This window comes from Triturus cristatus, chromosome 3_1, assembly GCF_964204655.1.
Source record: "Triturus cristatus chromosome 3_1, aTriCri1.1, whole genome shotgun sequence".
NCBI lineage: Eukaryota > Metazoa > Chordata > Amphibia > Caudata > Salamandridae > Triturus > Triturus cristatus.
Window position 1 is genome coordinate 316,840,230 of NC_140583.1, and position 12,677 is coordinate 316,852,906.

The 12,677-nt window shown below is 42.2% G+C and overlaps 1 protein-coding gene across 2 annotated transcripts in view; it reads right to left on the reverse strand.

Annotated features, from left to right (window-relative positions):
* The window catches only part of LOC146860183 (dual oxidase 2-like), a 130,913-nt gene that overhangs the window by 102,700 nt on the left and 15,536 nt on the right, over nt 1-12,677 (reverse strand). For both annotated transcript variants that reach the window (XM_085644018.1, XM_085644016.1), the window contains exons 2-3: nt 11,176-11,284; nt 8,533-8,616 (exon numbers count right to left, since the gene is read on the reverse strand). In XM_085644018.1, coding sequence (XP_085500144.1) covers nt 8,533-8,616; nt 11,176-11,245 — 154 coding nt within the window. In that variant the 5' untranslated portion in view covers nt 11,246-11,284. The remainder of the gene's footprint in view (nt 1-8,532; nt 8,617-11,175; nt 11,285-12,677) is intronic.

Here is a 12,677-nt window from a genome sequence, read left to right on the forward strand (position 1 = left end):
CATTCAGCGTGCTCACAGGCTGGGTCGACCACCTCCTTCTACTTCTTCCTCTCAGAGACCCAGAGGGGTTATCATCTATTTTCTGGAGTACACCGACCTTCTGATGGTTTTAGCAGCAGCCAAATCTTCTCCAAACTTAACCTGGGCTGGTTCTTCCCTGTTCTTTGCACAGGACTACGCCAAGGCTACTGCTGCTCGGCGAAAGGCTTTCCTGAACTCTAGAGCGGATCTGCGAGCAATGGGGGCGCGATATGGCCTTTATCACCCATGTCTGTTCAAAGTCACCTACAACAACAAGACTACCACATACGAAGATCCAGTGCGCCTACAGAGTTTCATTAATGCGCACAGGTCATCTGCTATGGATTCCTCCGGACCTTCATCTTCTGCTCATGGCTGACTCCTATTTGTATTTGTCTCATATGGCTATTGCATTTTCTTCCAGTTCATCTGAATTTGTTCTGATTCTTTGTCTTCCTGCTGTGTTAAGTATTCATTATCTATGTATGATGGTGTTCCCTGTTCTCCCTGTAAGTCATGGCTCCGACAGGCTCCCTTGATATGTTTTAATCATTTGTTTCTCCCCTTTTTCGTATCACAGGTTTGTGTTCCCGTACGTGACGATGTCTCTCGATCCCTGCCTCGTTGTTCCTGGATGTGCTGCCCTACCCATGTGGCTCCTTCCTCCCTCCACCCTCTCTCGTATTTCTCCTCCATAGGTATGTTTTTTCCCCATTCCCTTCCTTGTCTTCCTACTGCATCCGTTGGTCTTTCCTCCTCTTTTTCCCTTCTCCTTCTTCCCTTGTTCGTGTTTCTATTCAATTGTTTATATTGCAATTCAGCTTCTTTGACTAGACCCTCTTGTCTATATAAGGGTTACATTTCTTGTTCTTCTCAGCTTACCCGTTTTATAATTTTTTCCCTCTCTCTGGTTTTTTATTCTTGCGTCCATAATGTTTCCCTATATTCTCCTTTTTATTCTCCTCTTTGTGCTAATGCCTTTGCTCTCACTTTTGTTGCGAGTTGTACTCTTTGCCGTTCTGGCTACTCTTCTATTCCCACTTCTCCCTTACTTCTGGCTTCCTGTGTTATCTTCGACGCTGTTGCATTTTCTTCCTCTTTTCTTGCTATGGCTTGCGCTCTTGATCGCTTGCTTCCTTTTTTTCACTTCAGCGTGTTTGTACTGGCTTTTCTTTTATCTTTCTATCCCACTTCCTCATCATGGGTGTTCCTTTCAATAGCTATAATATTTAAATGTTTTGCAGATAAGTTATTGTTATGTCGTTGAATATAGTATCATGGAATGTGAGGGGTATTAATTCTCCGATCAAGCGTCAGCGGATTCTATCACACCTCGCCAAACTAAATGTTGATATTGCATTCCTCCAAGAAACGCATTTGAATGAGGTAGAGTCTGCTAAGCTTAAACGTGGTTGGGTCGGTGAATTGTTTTACTCACAGGGTGATGGCAAACGCAACGGTGTGGCAATCCTCTGTCGTAAATCTCTTCCCTTCCAGGTCCTGGCACATGAATCGGATGATTCCGGCCGATGGGCTTACGTCAAGCTATCACTCAGAGGTGCTCCAGTTTCACTCCTTAATGTTTACGGCCCTACTATGGGCGAGCCTTCTTTCTGGGCTGATTTTTCCCCACTTTTAACTAAATTTGTGGATCATAATTTTATTCTAGCGGGGGATTGCAATCACCCTCTTGACCCTTTTATCGATAGGAAGTCCATGGCCCCTTATATTCCTAACAAACCTCATAAGCTGTTCTGCCATGCTATTTCGCAACATAAGTTGGTAGATTCCTGGCGCCTTTGTAATCCAGGGTTGCGGGAGTATACTTTTTACTCTCCTTGCCACCAATCCCAATCACGACTTGATTACATCTTTGTTTCACACAACCTCACTCAATCACTCTTACACTCCGAGATTGGCCCGATATTACTCTCTGATCACGCCCCTGTTCTCACAAGCGTCGATATAGTCCCTAAAAATACTGGCCCTAGGAGATGGCGTTTTAATAACTCCCTCCTTCTCGATCCTAAGTTTACGTCCACCTTTACTTCCTTTTTTGATGAATTCTTTCTGATTAATGATGATGCCACTCTTCCTGATCACACTATTTGGGATGCTTTTAAGGCAGCAGCACGTGACTTTATTATTCGTTACGTTGCGGACAAACGCAGAACTGCTCGTAGACTCACTAAAACTCTCCTTTCTGACATCAAGAAACTGGAACATGAGTATTTTACCTCTCATTCTGCTGATAGCTTGACAGCCCTTGTTGCAGCAAAAATGAAATTTAATGAGAAGTCTACGGAGGATGCCTCCTTGTACTTACTGAAATCGACAGCTAAATTTTACGGGGGCCGGAATAAAGCGGGAAAGCTCTTGGCTAATTATTTGAAGGTTAAACATAATAAGTTGAATATTGAATCCATTTATGACTCCGATGACACTTTAAAACACATGGATGCCGACATTCTCGCTGAATTTTCACGTTTTTATGAAACTTTGTATACATCTGAAACCCACTCCTCTCCCACCTCCCTTGCCAATTTTTTCTCAAATATTCACGCACCACCCAACTTCCCAATTGATCTCTCTTCTTTAGAATCCGATGTCACTCAAAAAGAATTACTCATTGCACTGCAACACCTCAAACTTAACAAAGCCCCTGGCCCTGATGGTTTTACTGTCGAATTTTACCTTCACTTTTCCAAATTGCTGATTCCGCGACTGCACTCCCTTCTCCACAACTTTATTACTCTTGGTGCTTCCTCAGGGACATTCTCGGACGCCCACATCTGTCTCATACCTAAGCCTGGGAAGGACGCACAATATTGCAAAAACTACAGACCTATATCATTAGTCAATATTGACTATAAACTCTTCACTAAGGCGCTGGCGATCCGCTTAGATCATCTTCTTCCTGATCTCCTAGGCGAGGAGCAGTCTGGGTTTGTCAAAGGCCGATATATCACGGATAACACTAGACTCCTATTCAACATCCTGTCAAAGTCTTCCCGCTGTCAATATCCACTTGCTGCGATTGCCCTCGACGCCGAAAAGGCTTTCGATCGGGTCGAATGGCGCTATCTTTTTCATACTCTCACTTGGTTTGGTTTCGGCCCTAGATTTATTTCTTTAGTATCCCTATTATACTCTCATCCCAGAGCGGCGGTCTATGCGAATGGTCAAATTTCCTCTTATTTTGATCTTGGTAGAGACGTTCGCCAGGGTTGCCCCTTGTCTCCCTTCCTCTTCAACCTCGCGTTAGAACCTTTTCTGTCCAGGCTACGTCAGAATCCCGCCATTCATGGTTTCCAATTTGCAAACACTCATATCAAACTTGCTGCTTATGCAGATGATATTTTACTTTTTCTTTCTAACCCCACAGAATCCGTCCCTGCTTTTATGGCCGAAGTTAGGCAGTTTTCCTCTATCTCTGGGTACAAGCTTAATCATGACAAATGCGAGTTCCTTCCCATGACCAAATTTACATTTAAACAGGATTTCAGTGAATCTCGGTTTACTTGGTGTCCTTCACATATTAAGTATCTGGGCCTACACATTACCCCCTCCATTTCAGACACTATCTCTCTATGCATGTCCAAATGTACACAAAAGATTGCAGACCTCACTGCTAGATGGCATCCCTTATACCTTTCTTGGTGGGGTCGTCTCGATACTATTAAAATGATGCTCTCCCCTATTGTTCTCTATACGCTTTCCAATATCCCAGTGTCTATCCCAGCGAAATTCTTTACAAAAATTAACTCAGCATTATCCTCGTTTCTATGGAATTCCAAAAAACCTAGAATGTCCCTGGTCAGGCTCATTCGCCCTGCATCGGAGGGTGGTGTCAATTTTCCTGACTTTCCTGCATATCAGAAGGCCTTCTTACTACGTCAAGCCTCCCTCTGGTTACTTGACCCCTCTTCTCCTTGCCCTCTATGGGTTAAGGTCGAACGTACTCTCCTGTCTCCATTCTCCTTTGCAGAATATCTTGCTTTCTCTCGTAAGCCCTCTTCGATTCCTACTTCTATTCATAAATACACTCTTAAGCTTTTATTGTCTGTCACTCCTGATCCCCCAAAGACCACTGCTGACCTTCTTTCTTCCCCCATCTGGCATAATAAATATCTTTTAATTGGTGGTAAGCCCTTCTATTGGAAAACTTGGAGAATCCGAGGTTTGATCTGGATTTCACAGCTCTTCTCTGGTCTTACCTTTCTCTCTTTTCCTGATATATGCTCTTCTTATGGCCTACCCTTGTCTTTTCTCTCTAAATATCTTTTGCTTAAGGCTGCTGTATTGGAGATTTTCGAGCGACTCTCGGTCCTCCCATCTTCCCCTATTTCATGTACTCCTACCTCTCAACTCCATTCTTTCCTTCGTAACACTCCTAAAGCATCCCTTATCTATAAGCGCCTCCACTCACATGAGTCCACTAGACCTAAATCCAGTGTTGAGCTTCAATGGGAAGTTGACTTCGGATTAGAATGGCCGACATCTCTTTGGGACAAAATCTGGGTAAAGCTGCGTAAAACTTCTAGAGCGGCTTCCCTGACACAATCATTATTTTTCATTTACAATAGACTACTTCTTACTCCCTCCACAATGCATAACCGATTTCCCACTACACCAGACAAATGTTGGTCATGTGATTCTCCCAATGCCACCCTATTCCACATGTTATTCCTTTGCAAGCACGTACATGCTTTTTGGTTACAAGTATGGGCTCAAATTAATGTTATCTTTCACACCTGTATTCCTCTCTCCCCGTCCCACCTTTTCTTAGGTAGTTTATCCCCTGATTGGGACAATGCTGACATGTGCGTTCGTATTGTTGATTTATTATTGGCCGTTGCCTTTCAACAGATTACTGTTAATTGGAAAAGCGCTACCAACATTTCTTTTAAGGCGTGGTGGTATAATGTCTGTCATAACCATAGACTTGATAATGCCTTTGTCTTTCCTATTCAATTAGCTGCTAGGCGAGCTGACCTATGGCTCCCCATTACGTTATATCTAGACAACTGTGCTGCCTGTTCAACCTCTCCATCACCTGTTCAGCAAGAGGTTCCTAAACCCCCATGATACCCTTCTCACATTCAGTATTTGTCAACATGTTGTTTTATTTTCATGCTCTTCGCTTATACTGATTTTTTTTTTTAATGACTGATGTAATATCCTTGTTTCTTTTTCAACACTCATGATTAATGTTTTACCATTTTTGATGTACACTCTCCTATATGCATTGTATTTTCCTATCCCCTCCCCTCCCTCTTCACCTTCTCCCTCTCTTCCCCCCTCCCTCTCATATTGATATTTTGTATTGCATCTCTCTTTTTTGCTGATCAATAAACTTCTTTCAAACTTAAAAAAAAAGAGATCTACAATCAGGAGACTCTTGCAGTGGAATGGGGTAATTACATCATTGCCCAGACACAATATTCAATTACAGGACACACAATTGATGGATGGAATTCAGAACAAATCAACACATTCACCCCCAGTCAAGAGATATGGGTTAAACCCCTCATTCTTTTGCTCACCATGCCCCCCCAGTTTAGACCTAGCCATATGCAATAAAGTGTTGACCCTGTGCCTCATGGTAAGAGTCCAGCCCGAACTGCCAAGCCAGGTCCTTCCTGGACTGGAAACAAGCATCCTAGGACCGGTTTCGGGGTTTCACCCCTCATCAACCAGGATAGCTTGAATCCAGTGGCACAATGAACCTGGGACGCACGTCTGGGCATACCCGCCGCACTTATGGCGAGAAAGCAAAAGACATACAATTGATGGACGGAATGCAGAACAAATCAAAACATTCACCCCCAGTCTGTCCATCAATTTTTATTTTTGCATTTGTCACCCCGAGTGGGACGGGTATGCCCAGACGTGCGTTCCGTGCTCTCCATGCCACTGGAGTCAAGCTGTCCTGGCTGATGGGGGGTCAAACCCCGAAACTGGTCCTAGGATGTTTGTTTCCATTCCATGGAGGACCTGGCCTGGCAGTTCGGGCTGGACTGTTACCATTGGGCGCAGGTTCAAAACTGATTTGCATATGGCTGAGTTCAAACTGGAATGGCATGGTGAGGGAAAAAAACGATGGATTAGGCCCAGATATCTGTTCTGGGGTGAATGTAAGATATTGTTCTTCATTCTGTCCATCGATTGTTCTCTTTACAATACTCAATTAGTTACGAGAAAAATCAGGAAATTCTCGTATTTTAAATTTGTTGCCAACCGGTAAAATTGATGGTGATGGTGTTCAGCAGCGCGAGAGGGTGAGACGAGGGCATATTATTGTCCAAAAAAGAATAGCACTCCTGATACTAGGCTGAGATGCCACACACTTTTCTTCTTGTACTTGCCCAAATCACTGGCCAGCACTGGGATTCCGGACAGCTTTACTAGAGTGTATAGGTTTTTCAAAACTGTGTCACCTTGGCTCCTAATTAAGATTTGTTTGCAATCTTCTTCCCCTTACATACCTCTTTTCTAAAAGTACATTCTCGACAGGTCTCAACCAGCTCCCCACTATCCATTAGCTCCCTGCTAAGTGTATGAAGCCTTTCAATGAAGAATTCTGTAGACGTGCAGCACGCGTCACATATTTTATTATATTTTATTTATATATTTAGTAATAGTAACATTTAGAATAGGAACAATTTACATAACACGATGAAACCAGTGAGATAGGAGTGCTTAATTTAATTTAGACATATAACAGTTGTATGGATTCATTGTTACGGTTTAATTACTGTGATTGGTGCAGACGTACATGTGACTATGGCAACAAAGTATATGACCATATCTAGTTCAGCGGAAAAGTAGTGAGGGAGGCCAATCAGATGTCAGTTGCAATAGTTGAGTCTGCTGAATACTAATGAGTTCATTAGTGTTTTGGAATGGCATATGTGAGCGCATCATGCAGATATTAACTAAGGCTTCCATTTTCATGGATGGTAAATAAGAACCCTTAGATTTGGGGGTTGAGTTTATTTGGTTGCGCTTATTTCAGGGAGCCAGAGGGGAAAGGATATAGTCAGTAAGAGAGAAGGCTTCTGTTGAAGGGTGGAGTACGTACTTCTTCTGTTCGACCTGAGTGACAAATGCCATCCAATGTCATGAAGCAAGGAGGCAGCTTGTGATGCATGAGGATGTGGGGTATAAAAGTAGGAAAGGAAATACAAATACTTGGGCAAATATTAGCATAAAGATGATGGAAAAACCCCAGAGAGGAGAACGTTTTGCCACCGGCAGACATACAGAGTAAGAAAAGGTGTATGATGTCTTTGAGACTGAGGTGACTAAGAGAGATGAACCAGAGGTAGGTTGTAAGCCAGTTGTATGGAAGACCTGTGACACCGAGAAGAGGGCTGGGTGGCCAGCAGTCCTGAGGGCTGAAGATAGGTGCAAAAGGATGAGAAAAGAAACACGTTGGTTGTGTTAGGAAATGCGGATGAGTATGGATACGAATGAGGGTTCTGTTTTTTGTGGTGTGGATGTGTGAGAAATTGAACAGAGGCTATACGCCTGTTGTTTCGAGAAAGATGAAGTGTGAAGGGATTAAAGACCAGCTACATAGGAGAATACAGGAAGGTGGCATACTGGACAATAACTGGGTGAAGACAAGGGGTCGTCTGTAGGTTATTTTAGGAGATGTAGAGTAAATAGTGTTGAGAGGCTGTTCCTTACAGTAGCGACATGCAAGATATGTAACAAAAACATCATTCGCTGATTGGGATGGGTCTTTCCTCAGTGTGCGTTGAGAAGTCAGTAGGTTGATGATCATGTATGCAAGAGAGGGTGAGGACAAAATGGGGGGAGGAGGTTTTGAAAGTATGAAAACTTGGCATTGGCAAGGGTACCAGATACTGTGCTCAGGATGTATTTATATTTCTCAAAGTTAGGGTCATCTCTACAGGGCAGCTTCCTCTTGGTGAACACGTGTGCAGTTCTCTCTTTGGAGCCAAAACCTCTGTGGGAGCTTTTCTCTGCCTGTGCTGGTCCAGTTGTAGCAGTATATGGTGGTCTCAGCATGGTGGGTGCAGCACAACAGTTTCAAGACCAAACAACATAGACTATGATACCTTTAAAAGACATTGACATGGCACCGTTCCCTATCAGCACTGTTCCCTATCACTATCAATAGAATAAGTTATTTATATCAAAGTGGAGGCACATCACCCTCAAGAAAGCTTTAAGCACCGGTTCAATAAAATGTGCTACAATTCCATCAGCAATGAGCTGGTAGAGTGAAACCAGTCCAAAAAAGGATATTATTCCAAAATTAAAGATGTTTGCACTAGGTGGCTACTCTGATATACTTTTTAAACTTCAAGTCAAAGATGAGCTCCTTCGAATGCACAGTTGCACATAATTTGACTGTGATAAGATTCACAATCGGTCACAAAGTCCACAAACAGAGAAAAAGGCATCAGGAAAACAAGTGGTAGAGCCATATCCATAATGGTGAATCAAGTGGCCTCTTATCCATCATCTCACACCTACCTGCAGCACCTCTGCTGTGGTAGGCCAGATTGTTGAACCAGCCGTCATAGCGCTGCACCTCCCAGCTAATGTTACCTTGGGCTCCTGAAATCAATGTTGAAGACATTGTTAAAAAAGCTAAGATTATGAAAAGAGAAGGGAAAAACAAAGGGGAAGGAAAGAGGGAAAAGAGAGGATAAGTGAAAAAGAGTAGGGGAGGAATAAAAGAGCAAATGATAGAGTAAACTACAGCTTTAAAGAAACAGTAAGACAGGGTGCCTTTCATAACAAAGGTCTTGTTTATCTCTGAAGGGTTATTCTACACTCTGAACCTTCCAGATCCATAAGATTTTCCTCTTAGTTGTTACTCAGGAGCCCCCCGGTTCTGGCCCACCTAATCTGGCCCCTAAAATGTGTAACACGCTGCCACTATCTATTAGAGCTTTGCCTGATGAACGTTCTTTTAAGGCAAGGCTTAAAACTTGTCTCTTCCAGTTGTGTTGATCCCCATCAGCTTCATATTGCGCCAGGACGTCTTTTGACAGCTGTGAGCTTTACAAGGGGTATATTCATTCATTCAGAAGATAACAAGGACAAACAGAAAAGTGAATGACAGGAATAGAGTCAGAGACAAAATAAGGCACAAGACAAATAACGAGAATCAGATCGAACAATAGAAAAAGAACACAACTGGATAAATGGAAGATCGAAGAAACAAGGAATGGCATGAGAAATGCGGGAATAAATGGAGAAAGAACAGCAGAATGGAGAGAAGAGCAAAGAAAAGTAAGGGCGAGAAAGCAGTACTGGGAAAGAAAGAGTAGCAGTGCAGTGAAAGTGCATTTCATGCGATTCTTCTCCAAAGCCCACTTACAAACCAACACACGAGAGTTTACAAAGCAAACTATACGTAGATGTCCCAGGCACACAATGAAGGAGAAGTGACAATGACACTGAGAGGCAAGTCAGAGCATGATTAGTGCAATAAAGGGGGATAGGAGATGCCCCAAATACATGTACCTAAAACATGTAGCACCATACTCTGTTGTGGGGAGGTATACTGTTGTAATATCGTTTAATTATAATAGTTTGTTTCATTCACCCCTGTTCCTTGTAGAGCGTTAGAACATTCCTATAGCTGCCTGAGAGCTTGCCTTGGAATGTTGGGGATGCTCAGCTGAGGCTAGGCTGATGGTGTGTTGTGGAGACATCCAATAAATATTTACCTTCACAAATCTGCATTTTGTCTATTTTCAACACTGGCGACGAGGCTATTGGTGGCAAGATGTGTTGTAATATAGTTTCATTATAGCAGTATGTTCCACGCCCCCCTGCGCCTTGTAGAACGTTAGAACATTCCGACATTTGCCTGAGAGTTTACCTTGGAATGTTGGGGATGCTCAGCTGAGGCAAGGCGGCTGTTGAGTTGTAGAGTAGTGGAAACGTCCCCTAAAGACTTATCTTCGGGAAGCTGCCTTCTGTCCATTTTCAACATACACCACAGAAATAACCAACTGATGCCATATTTCTGAAGGGGTACAGTGTGCTGGTACTGTGTGAACTGTATGGATGTGGTGGACACAAACCCTTAGTATGAGACTACAGAAAGTGGTAACTGGGAAGGTTGTTTCTCTTGTACATGGACGCAAAGCTTACAACATACATGTTCAACAGAATACTGTGTGGTCCTGGGTGACACCATCAACCCACTTATAATGCTTCACAAGGAAGGAGTGAGTCTCAGGAGGAATCAAGGGCAACTCATCAAAAGAAAGAACAGCTCCTGCCCCATATCAGTGGTACCTCCTAAAGGTCCTTTTCTGCTCACTTGCTGAATATGTTTAACCAGTTTGTGGATTCATTTACAGATGATGCTGAGGTCTTCTTTGCAATAGTAGTGGTGCTGCTGGGGAAAACAGTGGTGGTGTTGCTTGGGAAATCCCTATACTGCAGGGCTCTGTTATGACCAAAGTGTATTACACCACATTCTGGGTTCTGCAGGGCGCAGTTGGGGATATTAAAGTAATACTGCACAATTCGTCTGAACCCAGTTGTTAAAATGGTAATAATGTCAATTACAATGTACAATCTTTGGCAGGTTTTACCTGGCTAAATGTGTGAGGCAAAAACACTGGGTAAGATTTGAGCCCAAGTTATCATTCTGATCACTGGTTTGCGGCTGAGCTTGTTTTACCCCTTCTCATACACTACGTCATAAGTGGGTAGGACCAAACCTTTGCATGGCATGCCCAGACACAAAGGTATTAATTCTATGGTTTTTATGAAGGAAGATAGCTGTGATAACTTTCCTAGACAAAGGGTCAGAAATAAAAATGTGGACATAATGCATTCAAAAGTCAGGTAATCGTTCCCTAACCGGAGAAGGGGACTGACATCAAAACTACTCTTTCTTCAATTATAGTATAATTACCATATATGGGACTGGTCATAGATTTTAGCCGTAGAATAAGCAAGCAGCCTATTCGTCTGCCGTAAGTGAAAGATACATTTAGAAAGGTCGAATTTTTTAAGTATTTAAAATGTTTCAAACAGATGGATTTCGAGTAAATATTTTTCTAACTTTCCCTTTTCAAGCAATTTGCATTAAAACCTTTCAAAATAAAGGCAATATTCACAAGTGATTGTGCAGGGAATTCTACTTACGAACACAGCATAATATTCCAGCTATGAAGAACACGGCACGTGACGATAACCAGATCGTGGTGTGGGGCATGATGGACGCTGGGTTTTGGGAGACTCACCAGCAGAGTCGCTGGAATAAAACAAAACAATGAAGGAATCCTTAATGAGTTCTACGAGTTTTACGAGTTTGAGTGTCATAAAAAAATGGATAAAACATAAATTATATCTTCTAAACGAACTATCTACCAAAGTGACACAGGATACAAGTCAGGAATAATAGGTACTATCTCATATTCTAAAACTCTATTCCATTGTATTAAAAAGTCATTCTAGTGAATGGCCAATGGGCTATGTATCCTTTCCTTTTTTTTACTAGTGCAAAACCTAAATAAAAATACCAAATCTACCATAGAATATCCTAGGTTCAAATCGGTTATAAATAAACGTGTCAACATTAGAGTTATTAGCTCACACCACAAGACAATGCATTTTTAGAATTCGTCTTGCATGTTAAAGACACTCTCTCGATTCCATTTGTTGGTCAGTTTAGCAAATTATTTTATATTTGATATCTCAATTACTGATTATCCATAGCCTTTGTTGCAGTTATAGTGGGAGTTCAGGATTCTGGGCCACAGTTCTCTGTGACATACTACGCTACACAAATCCCACTCACTCAGTCATACATTCATTCGTCTCTCATAATATTGCACCTTTTTGTTTTTGCAAAGCTCATAAGTGGTGGGATCTCCATTGTCAGCAGGATATCTACTATTGTCAGCATGAGATCTATTACACAATGTCTGCCTGTAATATCTTGCTGCAGAACACTCTCGATGGAAGGTTAACACATAGAGACGGTGCAATGCCAAATGAAATCTGGTTGTACTGGAATTTTCCCATATGTTGTAACCACTCGTTCTTCTACTGATAGTACATCTGTAAATGCTGAAAAAATGTTGTTGTGCTGGTCTTCATTGTTCAATGACTGACAGTTGTTTCTGGGTGTCTGACTTTTCTTTACCTTCGGCTCTTACTTTTAAGGCGGAGACCACGAACACTAGCCCTTGCAACCTCCACTGGCGAATTGCCATTTCATTTTTCAAAATCCTTCATGTTCTGATTTCCTCTCTAGTGCAATTTCGCCTCCCTTCTATTCTGAATAGTTCAGCATGAAAAGTCCAAGTCACCAGATTTGCTGCCAAACAAGGGCACTTTTCAGAAAAAATAATAACAGTACTGTTTGCTCTGAATATTTCTCCATTTTATGTTTTATGTTTTATCCTGAACAATTTATCAAACGTATTGCTTTTTATGCCATCTCTTTCAGTCTCTTTTCTCACAATTGTATCTCCCACTACATCTCAACAAAGTCCTTCACTGTGCAGTTCCACACTGGGTGCAGCATCAATATATTAATATGATTTCATGAGTCAATTAGAAAGAGGCAGGTTTCTCTTACTCCAAGATTCCACGCGACCCAATCACCTTTCTGATGTTATCAAGCCCCACATTTGTGAAAT